This window comes from Hyaena hyaena, unplaced genomic scaffold (genome assembly GCF_003009895.1).
Source record: "Hyaena hyaena isolate Hyena2069 unplaced genomic scaffold, ASM300989v1 scaffold_179, whole genome shotgun sequence".
Lineage (NCBI taxonomy): Eukaryota > Metazoa > Chordata > Mammalia > Carnivora > Hyaenidae > Hyaena > Hyaena hyaena.
The window spans coordinates 846,893-865,826 of NW_024080812.1; the positions used below are offsets into that span (position 1 = coordinate 846,893).

Consider the following 18,934-nt stretch of genomic DNA (forward strand, 5'->3'; position numbering starts at 1 on the left):
AGTCCGCGAGCTCCAGCAGCCGGCCGCCGCCACCGCCGCCAGCAGCAGCCACCGCGAGCAGCGCCGCGGCGGAACTGGGCGCAGGGGAGCGAGCCCGGCCCCGCTAGCCCAGCCCAATCCGGCCCGACTGCCTCCCCACGCCGGGGCAGGAGCAGCAGCAAGCAGCCGCCACCGCTGCCCGGAGAGAAGGTGGAGGAAGAAATCCAGCTTGTAGCACGCGCGCACCATCATGGACCATTATGATTCCCAGCAAACCAACGACTACATGCAGCCGGAAGAGGACTGGGATCGAGACCTGCTCCTGGACCCGGCCTGGGAGAAGCAGCAGAGAAAGGTCAGCAGCCGCCCCAGCACGCCGTAGCACCCCGGCCCGGCCCGCTCCGCTAGCCGCGCTCCGGGCTCCCGGCTCCGAACGGGTTCCAGGCTCGCACGAGCGGGGGCGGGGGATGCGCGGCCGCTGCGAGGTGGGGTGTTGGGTTACAGGCGCGGGCGGAAGGAGAGCCCCTTTCCCGAGCCCGCGAACGCCGGAGCTTAAGCGTGGGGAGGTGGGGCCGCCGGCGAGCAGGTCGCCTTGGGGTCCGCGATTCAGGCCACCGGCTTGCAGCCGCACCGTCCCCGCGTGGGCAGGGGGTGGAGGGCGGTGCTTGGGAGGCTGGGGCAGAGCCGTGGCGCGGTGGCTGCTTGCTCCGGATCGATTTTCCCTTCCCTTCCCCGCCCCCTGGCCGCCTCTCCATCTGGCGTGCGGTGGCAGCGCGCTTCCCGGGCCGCCCTGGGCTCGTACCTGCAGGAGGCGAGCAGCACGGGACTCTGCACCTCCCAACCCCAGCCCGCAGGCCGAGGGGAAAGCGGGCGCCGCAGGGGTTGGCGGCTGCCTCCGAGTCCGCCTGGAGGGGGTCCTACTGGAATGGGTTGGGGCTGAGGAAACTGGGGCGGGGGGACATGCGGGTTCCCCAGCTGGCCCTGTGGGGGCGGGGTCAGGAAGACCAACCGTTTTATTGCTTAACTCAGCTGCGGGCGGAGATGGGTTTGCGTCTGCGTCCTGCCGGTCCGACCCCCCTTACTCCTGGGAGAGGGCGAATTTGGGCAACTTGATCCGAGTTGAAGGGCTCCAGGGCAAGAGGTTGTTTACTGGGATATTTGGGGTCAGTCAATGGGGAACCCCTGTTTAGCCACCTTCCCCAGGAGCCCCAGACGAGGTGTGCCGGGTGCGCACCCTCCGCGGGGGGTGGGCTCAGAGCTGGCAATGGGACCTGGGCACAGTGGCCGGCGGCAGGAAGAGGTCAGAAACCACGCTTGTGGGGAGGGGGAGGAGGGCGCCCCAACCCTGCCTCTGCTTCCTGCCCGCGCTGTGAGCTCTTGCCCCAGGCGGCCACGTACCCTGAACACCCTCCTCTCCCCCCTCCCCCGCTGTCCGCTCCCATCCGGTCCCTCCTCATTTCATCCTCCCCCCTTACACCCCTCCCCCCCCCCGCAGATCTGGGAATGGGGGGGACAGGATGGCGCGTCCCTTTGGATAGTGCGGTTAGGGCTGGGCTTGAGGGAGAACGCTCATGTCCAAAAATGGTAACATTCATTCCCTTTTTTAAACTTAAAAGGGGGGGAGTTTAGGGAGCCGCCTGAAGTTTTTTTTTTTCCAGCCAAAGGCATCCTGTATTAGCTCACTCAGGAATCCTAAGCCCTGAATCGGCGCCCTTTTTACTCACTTCATCAGACAAGCAGAGGTAATTTAAAACACACGCACAAAGGGCTTCCTCAAAGTCCGCGACCTGAGACCCAGGCCGAGGCTTCTGCTGGGCCTCACCCTATAGGGCGACAGCAGAAGGTCTCCGGCTTCCAGCTGACTTATTTGCAGTGTGGCAGTTGCTTGAACACCCCTCCCCCTCTTCCTGTGGGCCCCCCAGGGGGAGCTGGGGGAGAGGCTGTGACAGCCCCCCAATCTAGGGGCTTATTTCCTGGGGCAGTTGGGCTCTTGATGGAGCTGAGAATCCAGTGGTAATTTGGAGCTCTCCTGAGGCCAAGGCAGGGGGGGCCCTTTTTACATTTCAGGGTGAGGCCTTCATGAGACTAGATTTTAAATTGGACAGGAGGGGGAGGGGTTAGGGCCGTGGATGTCTTGGTATCTTCCGTGGAGTAGAAGAGACATTCCTGTTTACTGAGCACCTACTATATGCCTAGTGGGGGCAGGAGTGACAGGGCTGTGGGGTGAAGCTCCTTGGGGACAGAAACCCCTGTCTCCTCAGCTTGGCCACGGGACCCACACACAGGTATCAGATGAATGAATGAATATATTAAATATAGTTGGGGAGGAAAATTATATAGTCTCCATTTCTCTGTGTATCTGTATACATATATAGACTCCTGATACTCTGCTCAGGGTGGTGGGGGTGTGCACCAGGCCTCTGGGCAGCCAGGTGGGAACAGGGTCCTCTGGGAAATTTCGTTATCTGGAGGGCAGACTCAGCAGTCGTAAGAGCCGGCGCTGGCTGATGTGAGCCTGGCATACCTGAGGTTGAGGAGGGGGAAGTGACCAGCCCAGAGGCCCAAATGGTGCATGATGGGGCTGGAATGCAGCCCTGTGAGGGGCAGGAAACTTCCCCTCACTTGTCTCTTGGTGGTGAGGAAGGCAGGGAAGTTGGGCTTGGCATTCAAAGCCTGCAAGGATCTCTGGACCAAGGGGAGTCAACATGTGCTTTGGTGGGTTAATGGGGTGAGGGGGTGGCACAAACTCTGGGCCTCCCTTTGAAACTCCAGGGGTTTTTGTTGTTGTTGTTGTTGTTTCCTGCCATTAATTCTGTTACCTTGCATGGGCCTCATGTTCCTCATCTGAAAATTTTCACCTCGTTCTCAGCGGGGTGGTAGGGATATAAGGAAGTGGTGTTACGTGTGGGGGGTTTGATCTAATGTAACTAGTTGTTTTTGACAGCCTGTCTGTTGATCGTGGGAGGTGAGGGCTGAGTGGGAGCAGAGCAGACCAGTGGACAGAGGAGGCTGTCATTCCAGATGGAAGCAGCAGAGCGAGTGTATGTGGGTGGGTAGTAGGACCCAGTACGTGCAGTAGGATACAGAGGTCCCTGGGTGGGAGGCAGAAGGCCCTGTTTTTAGTCCTGGGGCCGTCTCAACAATTTGAGAGACTTTGGCCCAGTCGTTTCCCTTCTCTGAGCTTTTATTAGATTATTCAGCACATAACTTTTTGAGCACCTCATCTGGCAGGCCCAGGTCCAAGGGCCGAGGATGGAGCATTGAATGGTACAGACAGGTGCTTCCTTCTCTGTAAATGGGCCACATTCCCACCCTGCCCTGCCGATCCCGAGGACTCTTACAGGCATCAGATTAAATGACGTGGTAGGAAGTGCTTTCTTGGTGAATGGTTAGCCTGATGCAGATGCAGGTAGAAGTCTGTGCAGGCAGGAGGCATGACTCAAAAACCTGCATTGGTTGGCCATGGCTTGTCCCTTCTTTGGAGAATGCTTTCGTGCAGAGTTCAGTGGGCTCAACTCCCTGCCTCCAGACATGAGATGCGGTGAATTAGGGAGTTTGCTGGCTTTCACAATCTTCCTGACCTTTGAGGCTGAGCTCTAAAGCCACCTTTTTGAAGGTAGCAGGTGTGAATGCCCGTCTTTTCTGGATGATCATAGCCCCCAGTTTATTCCCACATCTGCACCCTCACGGGAGGCCCGCTGGATGCCAGGCAGGCTGCAGAGAGTATGGACTTTGGGTAGGATCCTGGCTCTACACTTCAGGTTTGTGACCTTGGGCAAGTTACTTTAACCTCTCAGCCTCCGATTCCCTATTTATAAAAAGGAGCTAATACCCCCACCTGCTGGGATGACCGAGATTTGTAAAATGGCAGCTTTCAGCTGCTAAATTTTGTTTTCTCTCTTAAATCCTGGAGGCTCTAATTTAATGTGTATTTTCATTGGTGCCGGTCCTGTCTTATAACACATGGAACCTAATCAGTATTTGTTGAGCTAATGGTGTTGAAACAGAGAGGCATTCACCTGGCAGGTAAATGAAGGTGGCTCTAAATAGGTCCAGGTCTGGAGTCTGTACCCACATCCTGCCAGGTCACGGGAAGATATACTACCTTGGTTTTTTTTTTTTTAATTAAAAAAAGTTTTTTTAATGTTTATTGTTTTTGAGAGAGAGAGACAGAGAGCAAGCAGGGGAGGGGCAGAGAGGGAGACGCAGAATTGGAAGCAGGCTCCAGGCTCTGAGCTGTCCCCCTGTGTGATCCTCGGGGGATCACTTACCTGCTCTGTACCTGATGATGCCAATGGGGCAATGAGGATGATAATTGTTCCTGCCTGATGTAGTTGAGTGGAGGTTTAAACCAAGTAATGTGTGTGTACTTTAACAGAATTTAATAGAATTTAATAGAGCACCTGACAGCAGGTGCTCAATAAATGAATGCTAACTGTTTTTGAGGAGCCAGTTTCTGTAGCCTTCACCCTAAATTCTCCGAGATAAGATGTAGTATATAAGCCATCTTAGAAGGAGCCCACTTCTAGTCGGCAAGGAGTGTATGGAGTTGGGTTCTCCTTGACCTCGGACCTTGACGTCATCTCTGGCGCATTCTGTGTCACTTGACCTTTCTGATTGCTCAGTCCCTTCGCTATAGAATGGCGTAGAATCCCTTGCTTACCCTTTACCTACATTCAGGGTATGCAGGAGGAACAGATGGATGTGAAGTGCTCAAAAGCTTTGTCAGTTGGTCACAGTACAGGCAAAATGATCTCAAAGTATGAATTTCTTCTAAAGGAGCCAGCCTGGGCCCCTCTGGGTGGCTCAGTCGGTTAAATGACCGACTCTTGGTTTCAGCTCAGGTGCTCATCTCACGGTTCATGAGTTTGAGCCCTGAGTTGGGGCTCTGTGCTGACAACGTGGAGCCTGCTTGGGATTCTCTCTCACCTGCTCTCTGTCCCTCCCCTACTCATGCTCGCTGTCTCTTTCAAAATAAAGAAGTAAACTTTAAAAAATAAAATAAAGGAGACAGCCTGGAGTACTTCGGGCCCTATGGTCAAATAGCTGAGGGCATTCTTTAGGCCCTGCCCACACCTCCCGGTAGCCTCCAAGCCCTGCTCTGCCCTGGGGCCTGTCACAGCTGCTTCCTCTCCCAAACCTGTGTCTCGTGGGGGTGATGATGGACAAGGCCTGAAGGAGAGCAGGACAGATTGGGGGAGGGGCTGCCTCTGCCCTGGGACAGATATGGGAAGGCCTGGAGCTTCCTGAGAACCAGATTGTCCAGTTTGGAGGGATGATGAGATCCCAGGGAGCTTGTTGGTCACTGGAGATGGGCTAGTAGGAGTGACAGGCTAGCAGGCACCTGCGAGGTCCCTGGTCACCAGCCTTTTCAAGCAGAGAAGGGGGAAACTTGTTTCCGGAAGCCCAGTTCTTGAGGCGGGGCTGTCAAGGCTGTGCTCATGGGGTGGGGGGTGGGGTGGGAGGAGGCCCGGACCCCGGGCCCTTCCTTATGGGGCGGTTTTTTAAGTGTGAAGAGGTCAAACCAAATGGGTGTCCTGTAGTTTGTTGTTTGTGGTTGGGATTTGGGTCTCCCCTTTCCTTCTCCAGGAAGGCCCCGGGCTGGGCACCCAGCCAGTGGCCACAAACCATCGGCCTGGCTTGAGGACCTGTCACACAAGACCTGCTGCCTCCTGTGGGTCTGGAACCAGGGCGGGGCGGCCCGAGCCAGAGACATGAGATCTGCTCCTGGGTGTCTCTACAGAAGAACCGATGTCACTGCTCCTCCACCTTCTAGTCCCTTCTTAGCGGGAGAACCTCACTAATTTCTCTTGATAGAGTCAATCGGTGAGCCTTGGTTGGATCCCTGTTGGGTATCTGATACTCCATCCACCTGGGTTCGTGGAAATCCTGGTTTAGGTGGAGAGGGAACCGGAAAGATGGAAAATCACACCGGGCAGTGCCAAAAATGGCCAGAGATGTGGTGTTGGCCGCTGTGGGGCAGGAGCCAGCCCTGCTGCCGACGCTGGTGGCGTTTGAGCTATATCTGGAAGGACAGGCAGGATTTGAAGGTTCTGCTGGGAAGCCTCCCCTTACCCTGGCATGTGGGCTGTGTGCGTGCGTGCGTGTGTGCGTGCGTGCGTGCGTGCGTGTGTGAAGGAGGGTAGGGCAGTAGGAGAAGGGAGAAGTCTGGAAGGGCAGCCCAGAGAGCAATGGTGTGTAAGCTGCTACAGGCTGAGGAACGCCCCCTCCATTGTTCTCTCTCCTTGTCCTTCTTTCCCGGTCAGCTTCGTCCCTCCCAGAGCTGACCTCTCACCTTTCTGAGAGGCCGGGCTGTTTGCACAGCGTGGGAGCCCCACACCTGTGCAGGGGTTGTTTGGACTGTCCCAGCCAGTTAACCCCGCCTGGGCCGCCCCCACGTGTAACTCACCCAAGCTTTCTCTGGTTTGGGGTGTGCAGCCAAGGGGCTGTGGTCTCGGCACCTCCCCCACCAGCCCAACTTTTCTCCCCTTTGAGTTTACTCCTTGGGCACACAGCTCTGCAAGGGCCTGGGGAGCTGGGCTCGGTTACTCACCAACGACCCTGGAGAGGTCCTGGAGCTCACCAGCTGGTTGAGACAGTTTAGCCTGTAGCTCCCCGAAAGAGGTCGTGGCTGAGAGGCCGTGGGCTGAGGAAACCCCTCAGCCTGGTCCCTTAGTCCTGGCCGCTCTGGGTAAGCCCGATTGGGTTCCCTTTTTTTTTTTTCGGGTTTTATTTTTAAGTAATCTCTATACCCAATGTGGGGCTCGAACTCACAGCCCTGATATTAAGAGTCGTATGCTCCACTGACTGAGCCCCTGATTGGACCCCTGATTCAGCCCAGGGTTCTGTCTCCCTGCTGAGGCACCAGTGTCCTGCTAAGCACCACCTGCCCAAACCTGGCCCTGAGGGAGGCGCAGGGGACCTTGGGAGCGGTGGGGGCAGGAGACCCAGCAAACCAGGGCTCAGAGTCACCCTGGAAGCCCACCTTCCTCTTTTTTTTTTTTTTTTTTTAAATAGATTTTATTTTTTTAAAGTAATCTCCAAACCCAGCATGGGGCTCGAACTCCCAACCCTGAGATCAGGAGTTGTGTGCTCCACTGAATGAGCCAGCCACCTTCCTGTCAACACATCAAGTTTTCTCACTGGGTCCCAGGTCAGGCTTCTAGTCCCAGCTCCCAGAAGCCTACCTTCTCAGTGGGTGGGAGGTACATGTACAGAGAGGGCTGGTCAGGCGCTCTCTTCCAGCCCCTGCTCCCATGTCCTGGCTGGAGATTATCTGGCAGATTCTCAACACAGTGGGCACCTCAGGTCTGGTGTAGTGATGCCCAGAGCCACCTAGGCAGTGGCCATGACTCCAGCTTACCCACTCTGTGTGCCCTGTTCAGCCCTCCCAGACAAATAAGCAAAACTGATGGCAGTCCTCAATAGCTTGGGTTCTTCCCGGGGGCCAGAGCTGGGAGCAGAGCTGTACTTAAAGAAAAAATTCTTTTTCTCATAATCTCCATAGTGGCTCACCCTTTCCAACCACAGGCTAAGTATCAGGCACTGTGTTAGCAACCCTGTATTGTGTTAGCACATCTAGTCCTGTGAGGTGGGCACTTTATCCACATTTCACGGATGAGGTAGCTGGCTTAGAGCAGCTGCAGAACTTCAGGATCACGTAGCCAATGAGAGGTGGGCAGTGTGGCTCCAACATTTCCCTCCTCACCACTTTGCTCTGTTGCTTATAAAACAAATGCGGGCATTTCTAGGAACACTGATCAGAGAAAACAGATACAAAAAGCAAAACCCAGCGATGGATGAACACATTCTGGAATTAGATAGTGGTGATGGTGGCACAGCCTTGTGAATACACTCAAAACTAGATACTAAGTAAACTAAGACTTGCTCTAAATATGTATCCACGAAATATATGTAAATACAATCTAAATGTATATAAATATACTAAAACCCACTCAAACGGGTGACTTTTATGGTATAATTCTATCTTAATTTAAAAATTGAATTTAAAAAACCGCAGAAAATGCTAAGTAATACAGAGAAGAGAATGACAGTAGCCTGTCCTCCCACCTCCGAAACTAAGGAGCCTCACGGGAGTTTCTGGTGCTCCTGCCTCCTTGCCCGTCTTCCTCATTCGTGTCTGTCTTCCTGTTGTCTCTTGCTCACTGTTTACTCTAAGGTCGAGGATCCAGGTTCATGGTGCATGAGTGGGAGAGCCGCAGAAGAGGTAAATAATCAAGGGGGCAGCTTTCACAAAAGCTCGATGCGACCCTGTGCTTGGAGGCTGCCTAAGAATAGATCGCAGATAAGCCCAGGCAAGTAGAAGGCTGGGGTGGGGAAGGGGGGGGGGGGGTGGCTTTCCTCATTTCCCCAAGGCGGAGTCTCCGCTGCATCTGCACCTATAAACCCTGTGGGTCTGGGAGTATTCCTCACCTTCTGCCCTCCCCAGGGTTAACGGGGTCCATGGGGGGGGCATTCTCCCTAGTCCTGAGAGGGGGAGGGGGAGTGGGGTCCTCCCCCAGGAGGCAGCTGCACTGCGCTCAGGGTTGCCTAGCAATAGTGGGAAGAGGTGACTTAGCCCACTACAGAGGCGGGAAGAGAATCAAAAGCAGCCGGGGATGGAAATCAGGAGTAGATGCAGAGGATGCTGTTACCCTGGAAACTGCCTGCTTGGTCCTTGGCTGCAGCGGGCTACTTTTGGGCTGGTGTCTGCTCTTTATTGAGAGGTTATGGGGTCCTCTCCAGGCCTGTCATCTCTCACAATGATGGGGGGTAGTGGAGGACATAAAGAAGCCCTTGATGCACATGGCTCGTGTGGTAGATGTGTTCTGTCGGTGGCCACATTTAACTTTCATGGCAGCCGTATATGGGATGTGGGATGCTCATACACGATAGAGGAAAGTCCTGAGCTTGGAAATATAAAATAACATTCTCAACAGCGGCCGAGCAAGAAGGGCCTGGGAATGAAGGTACCCTTGGTCCTTACAGGGAACCTTTCATTTTGGTTGAAAGCATTTCCCAAGCCCAAGGTCTGGGAGATCATGTGAACACTGTCCACCTCCCAGGAGGGGACGAGAAGATGAGAGAAGGAAGACTGGAAAGGAGAGGTAACTCTTTTATACCAACCAGCCAGTATTTCGTAAGAATGTCTTGGTTCCCCAAATAATAATAGTTCACGCTGTTTGTGGGTTGCACGGTTTGGATTACCTCAGTCCGTCAAGCCTTTGAGGAAGGTACTGTTATTTCCCTTTCTGCAGACAGGAAACTGAGACTCGGTGAGGTTAAGTGTCCTGCCCAAGATCAACCAGCAAGTGAGCCAGGTTATGAACGAACCCAGGCACATTGATCTCGGAACTTGACTCAACTAGAAGTATAGACAAACCTTTTGCTATTCTGTCATGTATGTTTTGAGAGACAAGGCTTATGTAAATGAAATCATAGGGAACAACTAGACGTGGTATATAATCAAGTAGTCATTATATGATTCATAATTTTTTAAAAATAAACTCCACCCCCAATGTGGGGCTCGAACTCACGACCCTAAGATCAGGAGTCATGTGCTCTACCCACTGAGCCAGGCAGGCACCCCATGATGCATGATTTTTTAACATTTCTGCTTTCACACATGGTTTTCTCTTCATCAGTCATGATAAGCAAACTTGTGAGGCCCTCTCCTCATTTTGTAGACAGGGCAAGTAAAGCTCAGAAAGGCTCAGTGACCTTATCAGGGTCTCTCTTGCAACCCGAATGGGGTAGAGCTGGTTTTGAATCCAGGTCTTTGACTGGAGGGCGTGTAGTCTGAGTCGGGTGAGCAGGGCCTTTCTGAAGTTGCCTTTCTCAGTTGAAGAGGTAGGGGAGCATTCTAGTTGTATTTCTCCACACCGTTTTGCTAAAGAATAACTGATCAGAATACACTCAGGTCCCCAGGACCTGGAGGGCCCTAGGTGTCCCCGGTGACCTCTGTAGAGCCGACTCCAGCCTTTGGGGACTGGCTTCCCTGCTTTAAGATTCAACCATGTCCCTCCTCTGCTCCTTCACCCTCACCTGTTCATCTTTCCCTTTGTTTGGTCACCAGGTAGCTGAGGTGTTTATTTTGCTTTTGAAAGCACATGGAATGGGAAGTTGGCCTTTCTTGTTGAAGCCTTGAGGCTGGTAAAAAGAAAGTTGGGGAGGGCGGGATAGTGAGGCTTAGGTTGGTGTAAGCAGATCTGGTTTTTCTGCGCTGGGACCGGCCAGGGGATGACCCTGGGGGTAGGACAGTGCCCTTCTTGGCCCCTGGCATTGAACCTTTCAGCTCAGGGTCCAAATCAGAGGCCCCAGGTGATTCGGCTGATGGCAGAAAAGCGATCCTTGGGGGAAGGGAACTTTTGACAAGCTGCCTCCTCCCTACCTTGATTTTCCTGTTTCTTGGTGGCGGATACTGTGGGGCCGTTCCGAGCACAGTCACAGACCTGTGATTTGAGGCCAGGCCGGGGCTTGTAGGAGAGCATTTTCACGGGCCCAAAGATTTATTTTTTAAAAGCCATCTGTAAAGCTGATTATAAACGGATGGGAACAGAACGGAGTGGTGCTGAGCTCTATTTTCAGATCCTCTGTAGGTGAACCGACAGGAGGGGTGGGTACGTCGAGGTGGGTGGCCTGCTTCAGGCAGGTCTCCTAGTGGAACTTGGCTTTCCATCTTGGAGGACAGGCAGCAAGCCTTGTACTCGGGTGGGTGGGGGCCTGCTACAGACACTCCCTATGTCCAGTGTGGGAATGGCCTGTGACTCAGGGGTGGACGGAAGTGGGGCTTTCACTTCTTCTAAGGGCCGACACCAGAGAATAGGGCCCCCGCTGCCAACCAGAGCGGAGCCTGCAGGGGGCGGCAACTTTTACGGAGGTTCTGGGGTCCTGAAGGCCATGTCTGTCCGGCTCTGTGAGCACGGCCTTGAGTGTCCATGTGAGTGCAGGCACACGTGTGTGTCTCTCTGGCTCTGAGAAGCCCCCCTGTTGATTTTGGCCACCGATTTGACTTTGGCCGAGGAGTGGCTCCCTTTCAAACTCCGCAGACATCCTCCAGATAATGTTTAATGGCACTTTCCAGTTGAGTTCCCGATATTTCGGAAAGGCCTTTCTTTCCAGGAACCCAAAGTGCTTTTCCAGACTTGGCTCTGGGAGCCGGGAGATGGAGGGGGCGGCTCGTGAATCCTGCGTTCCCGGAGCAGGGGAAGTGGAGCCAGACCCCTGGTTTCCTGCCCTTTATCCTGGCTCCTGGCTGGGACTGTGGGGAGGGATCTTTGCGTGCGTGAAGCCCGGAGGCCTCTTTTTAATTTAGATGTTGCCCCAAACTTTCATTTCAGTGAGAGCCACTTTTTTTTTGAGTTGTTATTTGTTTGTTTAAGTTAAGCTGTAGTTAGTTTAGAGGTTCCTTCTACATAATTAACTTTAAAAAAATTACGGAGTGCTGCACGGGGGTCTCAGTTCAGTGGGCTTGTCTGGAGCTCCTGTACTAGGACTGCTTGGCACAAGCATTAAGGCCACAGCGGGCGCAGAGGGGCCAGGCTCGGGGACCTGTCCCTGAGTCCCTTTTCATGAAGCTGCTGGTTCAGAAAGACCAAGCTTAGGCCTAGACCCAGGGAATGCGGAGCTGAGTGTCACCCCCCCCCCCGGCCTGCCCCCTGCACGTGCCAGCCCCGTACTGTGCTGTGGACCAGGCACGCTCTGAGGGTTTCCCAGATATTAATTCCTTTAGTCTTTGCAGCACCTTGTGCGATGACTTAGCTGGAGGTAAGGACGTTTAAAAAGGCTTGCAAAGGCTCAGGTGGTTACAGCTCTTACTTCTCGGTTTTCTGCTTTGAGGGCCAGCTCACAAAGGCCTTGTAGGCAGAGGTGGGGTTCTGGTGTTCCTCTCCCCAATGCTGTTCCCTTCCTCGCTGGAATTAACCGCTGCTCTTGCTGGGTGTTTTCTTTCCTCAGCGTTGGTTTATACAGTTCCTGCCTGTGTAGTTGTCTCTATCTTTCTTTGCGCCTGTTTAAAACTACATGAATGGGGGCGCCTGGGTGGCTCAGTTGGTTAAGCATGCAACCGTGGCTCAGGTTCGTGGGTTCGAGCCCCGTGTTGGGCTCTGTGCTGACAGTGTGGAGCCTGGAGCCTGCTTTGGATTCTGTGTGTCCTTCTCTCTCTGCCCCTCCCCTCCTTGTCTCTCTCTCTCTCTCTCTCTCTCTCTTTCGTTCTTTCTCTCAAAAATAAATGAACATTTTTTAAAAAGCTACATAAATGGTGTCACACCCAACATAGCACCGCACTCTTGAATGCCGTCCTTTCTGCTCACACTGTTCCTGTGGCCTGGAGCTGTCGAGGTCGGCCTGGCTCCGCCCTGTCTCACGGCTGAGGCCTGGAGGGGCTGGGGGACTTGAGGGACTTGTCCATGTTGCACAGTGGCTTACAGATGGCAGGTGGGACCAGAGGCTGCAGGTGGCTCTCTGTGTTACACCTGCCGCTGTGCGTCCCCTCGGGGCTCAGAGCCTCCCTGGTATTTGAGGAGGGAGGGCAAGAGCAGCCAGCCTCGGTTTCTTCTTTTCTTAGCTCCCACGGGGGTTTTTGGCACCTGGCTCCCATTTCCTGGGGGCACCCACACCCTTGCCTGCTGCCCTCTTTTCCTGGGGCTCCAAGAGTCCGTTTCATAGGGACTCCCTGCTTTGCCAGGTTTTCTCCTCCCAGGATAGCAGTTGGGCTTTTATTGCTTCTTGATGAAGCAAATATGTAATGACAGAGCGCTACTGTGAATGCTTCTAAATGAGTTTGCATTTTATGTGTCACAGTGGCATCTTGCAACATTTGGAAGTTAGTCGTTCTCTGCACGTAGAGTTTTGGAAGAGGCAGAGGTGGGGGGTCACAGCTGAGCCCTTCTTGGCTGGGCCCCAGGGGCGGCCAGTGGGATTCCAGTTATGTCTCCCTGCCTATGCCCGGTTTCCCGGCTCTGGCCTTTTCTTCCTTCTCTGCTGGCTCTTGGCCACTCAGCCCTTGCCTGACTCGCTTCACGCCTGGGTAGAGGATGGGCAGGAGGGAGCTGGTCAAGGACAGGAGAGTTGGCAGCCTCTTGGCAGTCTCCATCACAGTCGCCTCGGGCGCTGTTGTGAACCTCTTGGCTCTGAAGACGTTTGGAGCTTTCTCAGGGGATATCACTGATTTATGAATGACTTGGGGCTCCTCGGATGATTGGAAGTGGGTCTGGGTATCTCGTGGGAGCCCCCCCAGTAGAGGGCTCCTGGAAGGCTGTGCCACTGGGATCTAGACACATTCTGGCCACCTCATCTCAGAGCCTTGAAGCCTAGAAGGGTGGTTCTGAAACTTGACTGTGCATCAGAATCACCCAGAAGTCTAGTTAAAATACAGATGCTGGACCCCATCTTCAGGGTTTGTATAGGTCTGGGGTGGGGCCTGAGAATTTTATTTTTAACAAGTGAGAGGGCGCTGCAAAGCTACTTGTAGAGGAGATAGGCGCGGGCAGGGGGAAGCATTGGGGCTACTTTTGCAATCTGTCGTAGAGGTCTTCGCGTAGATGGTGACTTTGCTGGTATTTACTACCTAGGGCCTCCTCCCCTTCCCCCCTAAAGAAGAGAAAGCCACGTTCTTTCTCTGTTTGGGGGGCCCGGGCCTGTGGTGGGAAATGTGCTCCTGTACCCTGCGCAGGGTGACTTCTCCGGGGCCCCGTGCTGTGCCTGGCACACAGTAGGTGCTCACCAAATATTAGATCTGCTGAACGGTGACCGTGGGTGCCTTTGGAGGGGGTGTGGCAGCCACCGTCCAGCGGGAAATGTCTGGCGGATGTTGAGGTGTTGGGTGGCAACAGTCCAAGTCACCAGGGGCCGCTTCAGTGATGGAGCTGAATCCCAGAGCAGAGCCCCGGCCGGCTCCCCAGCCCCAGAGGTGTGCCCCAGAGGCCAGAGGAGGCCGGAGGTCAGGGAAGCCAGCCTTATGCTTGAGATGGGTTCCGAGCTCAATGACCTCAGCCCTGCCACGCTGCGCGACACCCCCTCCCAGGGCGTCTGATGGCAGCAGGGTGGCTGGGAGCCAGTGCGCCCCCTCCGCCCCAGCTCCAGCTGTTGTGTTTTCTTCTTTTGGCTGGCAGCCCACTTCGCATTCCTCTCCCAAGGTACTGGCCGTGCCGACACGTCCCTCTGCTCCCTGCCCCTGTTGGATTTGGCTAGGGCCCCTCCTTCAGAAAATCTTAGGGAGTTTCTGGTCCTCTTATGTGGGTTAGGGGGCCTCAGAGGAAGTACAGCCTTGCAGTGCCAGCACTGAAGGTTCTCTCTCCAGCGGTGGATGTCAGCAGCCTGCTGTCTAGCCGCAGCAGCCCTGGCAGGGGGATGGAGGGGGACGCGCATGGAACCAGACAGAACCTGCAGACCCTCCAGCTTCCCAGCACACGGGGTCCAGCAGGACCTTAGTCCACCTGCCTCCTGTTGGGACCCTGGCAGGTGGCACTTACGAGAGGACTAGGTATGGAAAAACTGTCCGCTTTGAACCATCCGTCCAGAGAGCTGGCTGGGAGGACCCTCTTCTGTCCCCCTCGGAACAAGGAGAGCAGTTGTGTGTCACGTACCAGGGCCACAGGAGACCCAGGTCTGTTTTTAGAGCTGCGTATGGCTGCTGTGTGATGCTGGACAAGCCGCACCTGATCCTTACCTATAAGAGGAGAGGACTGGGGTCCAGGATGGGGAGGGGGTGCTGTGTTGGAGATGCCGCATGGAGATGATCTCTAAGGTCTGGGTCAATGCCAGCACTCTGTTTTTCTGTCCCCTCGATGGGGGGGGGGGGGTTGCTCAGTAGAGCCAGGTGCTTCTAGAGGTGGTCTTGAGGTCGATTCCTGGGCTTCCCGGCTGGGCCCTGAAACTAACTATTCTGCCAATACACAGACTCTTATCTTTAGGAGTCCTCTGTGTCCTCAGCTTTCAGGAATTTGTTCCTGCCCTCTAGGGAGGGCGTGGGTGGGGCCAGGTGACTGAGCTTCCCTGCGAGATCCAGTGGTGCCCTGTGGCTTGGGCTCTGCCTGCACTCTCTTATTCTGGAAATGCCTGCTTGGGGTGTGGCCATGTGGGAAGCCAGGTGCCAGTGGAGGGCAGGGAGCCTTATTTGGGGTTGGTGAAGGGTCTGTTAGCTCTGCCTTCTAGGCTGGGTGCTCCAGGTGTGGTCTGGGGGCGGGGAGAGCATCTTTGCGTACTGCAAGGCGGGCTGCTCAGCCTTGTTCTTTCGTATAGGTTTAGCTGTGTCAGAGGATCCGCACGAGGTAGGAGAGACACTGCAGGCCGAGCTGAGCCAGGCAGCAGGGATTTCAGCCTGGAATCTGCCCAAGAGACGGGTGTCAATAGGCAGCCTTGTCTTCTACTTTGTTTACTCCCAGAACCCAGCTCTAGCCCTTCCTTGCTTTGGAGTGTTTTTTTTTTTTTTAATTTTATAAAATGTTTTATTTATTTCTGAGAGAGGGGGGAGAGGGAGAGACAGCGTGAGCAAGGGAGGGTCAGAGAAGAGGGAGACACAAGATTCGAAGCAGGCTCCAGGCTCTGAGCTAGCTGTCAGCACAGAGCGCGACGTGGGGCTCGAACCCATGAACTGTGAGATCATGACCTGAGCTGAAGTCGGACACTTAACCGACTGAGCCACCCAGGTGCCCCTGTTTTGGAGCAGTTTGAAGAAGTCAAGTCACAGAATGCCAGAGCCTGAAGGGAACTCTGCTGTCACCTGGTCTTCCCCACTTAGATGAAGACACTGAGGTCCATAATGGTGATCTGACTTTGTCCAAGGGGGTTCTGCCATGAGTTCACTCCTTGTGGGGCTGGTTTTGGTAAGGACTGTTTATTCCAGGCACACACAAACCGTCTTCTGAGGTCATACTTGTGGGTGGGCTCCGAACACCTGCTGACGGACAGGCAGCGTGAGCCTCTGTGTTCCGATGGCAGCTGGCTGGAGCTGCCGGGTTCTGGGTAGTGTGTGGGTGGTCGAGTTCAGGTGAGTTTCACATATGACGGCAGCTGCGCTCTGCCAGGTTGGAGGTGGTGATTGACAGGTGGGTCCTTTGTATGGCCGCCCTTGTACCCAGATGTTCCTGGGACTGGCTCCTGAGATTACAGTTGAGGGAGGGAGCGAGAAATGAGCCAAAGGGACAGGTGCAGGTGGTGCTGGTGGTACTAGCAGACCTGGTCTTCACATTAACAGCTAACGCTATATGCCCAGCCCACTGCTAAGTCCGTAATGTGCATTGTATCAATCATCATAACTGCACTGTTGAGTATAAGTACTATTTCATTTTCATCCCCACTTTGCAGAAGAAATTGAGCTTTGGCGAGATTAAACAACTTGCCCCAAGCCACGCAGCACTTGAGTGCTGTTCCAGTCTTCGAACTCAGGGCTGCCCGGCCAGAGCCCACCGTCCTCGCCACTGGCCTGGCCACCTCCTCCCTGCCAGGTTCCTCCTGCTCAGCAGCGAGCACCAGCTGCCCGCCCTGGCTGGAGACTGGAAGCCCCTCACTAGAGATTGAACTGAGTCTCCACCCTCCTTGGGCCCCAAATACCTCTCTTCTGACACACACATTCCTGCACTTCCCTGTGGAACCCGGAAGTTCCTTAGAGCTGTGCCTGTGGCTGCTGTGTGATGCTGGACAAGCCACACCTGCCCCTCACCTATAAGGCGTGGGGGGGTGGGGGGGGGCTGCGTTCCAGGGTGGTGGGCGTGCTCTGCTGTAAGTGCTGCTGGAGTTCTGGTCCCTGCCATCACAGCCCCCGGTGCCTTGCCTCGAAGTGGAGGTGGGGGCAGCTCAGGGCTAGGTGGGGGCTTCTCTTTGGCCTCCTCCTTTCTTCCCCGTGTCTTTTCTCTTTCCCTCTTGTTTTGCGTGACACCCCAGGCACTGGGCACCCCCAAGGAGGGTCTTGGGAATGAGGCTGTGCTGGGGAGGGGCACATTTGCTCGCCCTCCTTGGAGCACAGGGGTGCTGGCCATGCCTTTGCTGGCAGCCCCCGAGTATGGCAACTTCTCGCCCGTGACAGGGTTGGGCTGGTTCTGTGTCTGGGGGGCTGTTCCGGGCTCCACCCCCTGACACAGTCACGGTGGTTGTGGGCCCTGTGCCAGCTGTTTATTTCACATCACACTATTATTTCATCCTCAGAACAAGGTAGGAGGCATTAGCTCTGTTTACAGGCGAGGGGCTCAAATAATACGCCGAGGCTGGCATACTGCAGACGGAGATTTGCACCCAGGGCTGTGGGGGCTCACGTGCTCCTCTCACCTAATACCCGGGGGTGAGCAGAAATTGACAGCTGGCTTAAAGAGACAAAAGCCCTGAACAGGGAAATACCGCTCAGCCTGGCTATGGCACCCTAGGTATGGGCAGGCTGGGGGTGAAGAAGGGGCATCACTGGCTTCCTCTGAGAGAAGAGGCCAGATGGAAAGCATTTACAGGCTCTCGGGCACCGCTCACCCATTAGGCTGTGGTGGTGGCTTCGCCGGGAAAAGCTCAGGCAGGCGAACATAATGGGGCAAATACAACCGGAGCCAATCTGTGCCTGTCTCTTGAATCTGGCCTTGCCTCTGTGATTTCTTCTTTGCATTTCAAGCTCCACTGTCCCCTCCACCTGCTAATAGGCTGTGGGGGCCTGGTGAATAATACTAACACAGGAGTCACATGAAGTAATGCTTCTAATGCTACATGCCTGGCACCGTACTTAGCGTTTTGCATCTCAGCACTGGGATAAGGACTTCCCAGGCACTGACCCATAAAATCCTCACAACAACCCTGTGAGGCAGGCACTATATCCCCATTTTACAGATGGGAAAACTGAGGCCCAGAGAGGTTTCATAATTTACCCAACGTCCTGTGGCTAGTAAGTGGCAGAGCTAGGACCTGAATCCAGGGATTTCCAGTTAGTAAAACCACGATTCCCTTAAGTCGGGGATGTCCGCGTGGCCTTTATTTGTAGCTCCAAAGTTGGTCCAGCACCTGATACCGGGAGGGCTTCAGGAAAAGTTGTAATGATAGAATGAAGGGTGTTTGGATCCTGCCCTTTGAGGGGAAGGCTGTCTTTTGCAGGCTTCCTGTGGGCTTGTGAGATGGGCAGCAGCTCTGTGGCCACTTTCTGAATGGGGGGCTGCCCCAGTACAGGGGGGAGACCCTGTAGGTGGAGGAGCCAGGGCTAGGGAGACGCAGCGCCCCAAACCCCTCATTAACTCTTCTTCCCTTGGGGAGGTCAGTGTTGTCTTCTCACAAGTCCCATCAGGTGTTAATTTTCAAGGAGGGATAAGATAGCAAGTAATTTAGAATTAAAAAAAAATTTTTTTTTAACTTTTGAGAGACAGAAAGAAAGGGAGCACAGGCAGGTAGGGGAGGGGCAGAGAGAGAGAGGGAGACGGGATCCCAAGCAGACTCCACACTGAGCACAGAGAGCCCGATGTGGGGCTGGAACTCACAAAGTAGGAGATCCTGACCCAGTCCGAAGTCAGATGCTTAACCGATTGAGCCACCCAGGTGCCCCAGTAATTTAGACTTTAATAAAAGTTTTCAATTCATGGCAGGGATGGGGAAGGGTTGTTTCTTATTTCTCTCTTTATCCACGATGCCTGCAACGTGGAGGGCACTTTGGGTATATTAGTTGTGTGAGTAAGTTCAGAAAGAAAAATCTAATTGTTATGGAGAATTCAAGTGCAGGAGTAGAGGATAGTGTAATGAATCCCGACATACCCATTACGCAGCTTCACCGCTTAGCAACGAAACCTCCCCGTCCCGTTTGGCCATGTGGGCTAGTGTACAGTGAGGTTCGCGTGCTGGCGTGGGCTGTGTTCTCACGAATGAGAAGGACAGCGGAGGTGAGATGATACTACAGTACTAATGCACACTCATCCTCGGGGTCACCACTGCGCTGAGCCCCACGCAGATGCTCCAGAAGGTTTGAACGGACTGCTTGGTAACTGGCCACGTGGCATTT

At 54.5% G+C, this 18,934-nt stretch overlaps 1 protein-coding gene across 3 annotated transcripts in view; it reads left to right on the forward strand.

Moving 5' to 3' along the window:
- The first annotated feature begins 229 nt into the window (after positions 1-229).
- The window catches only part of ACTN1 (actinin alpha 1), a 96,241-nt gene continuing 77,536 nt past the window's right edge, over positions 230-18,934 (forward strand). For all 3 annotated transcript variants that reach the window (XM_039240707.1, XM_039240708.1, XM_039240709.1), the window contains exon 1: positions 230-334. In XM_039240707.1, the coding sequence (XP_039096638.1) occupies positions 230-334 (105 nt within the window). The remainder of the gene's footprint in view (positions 335-18,934) is intronic.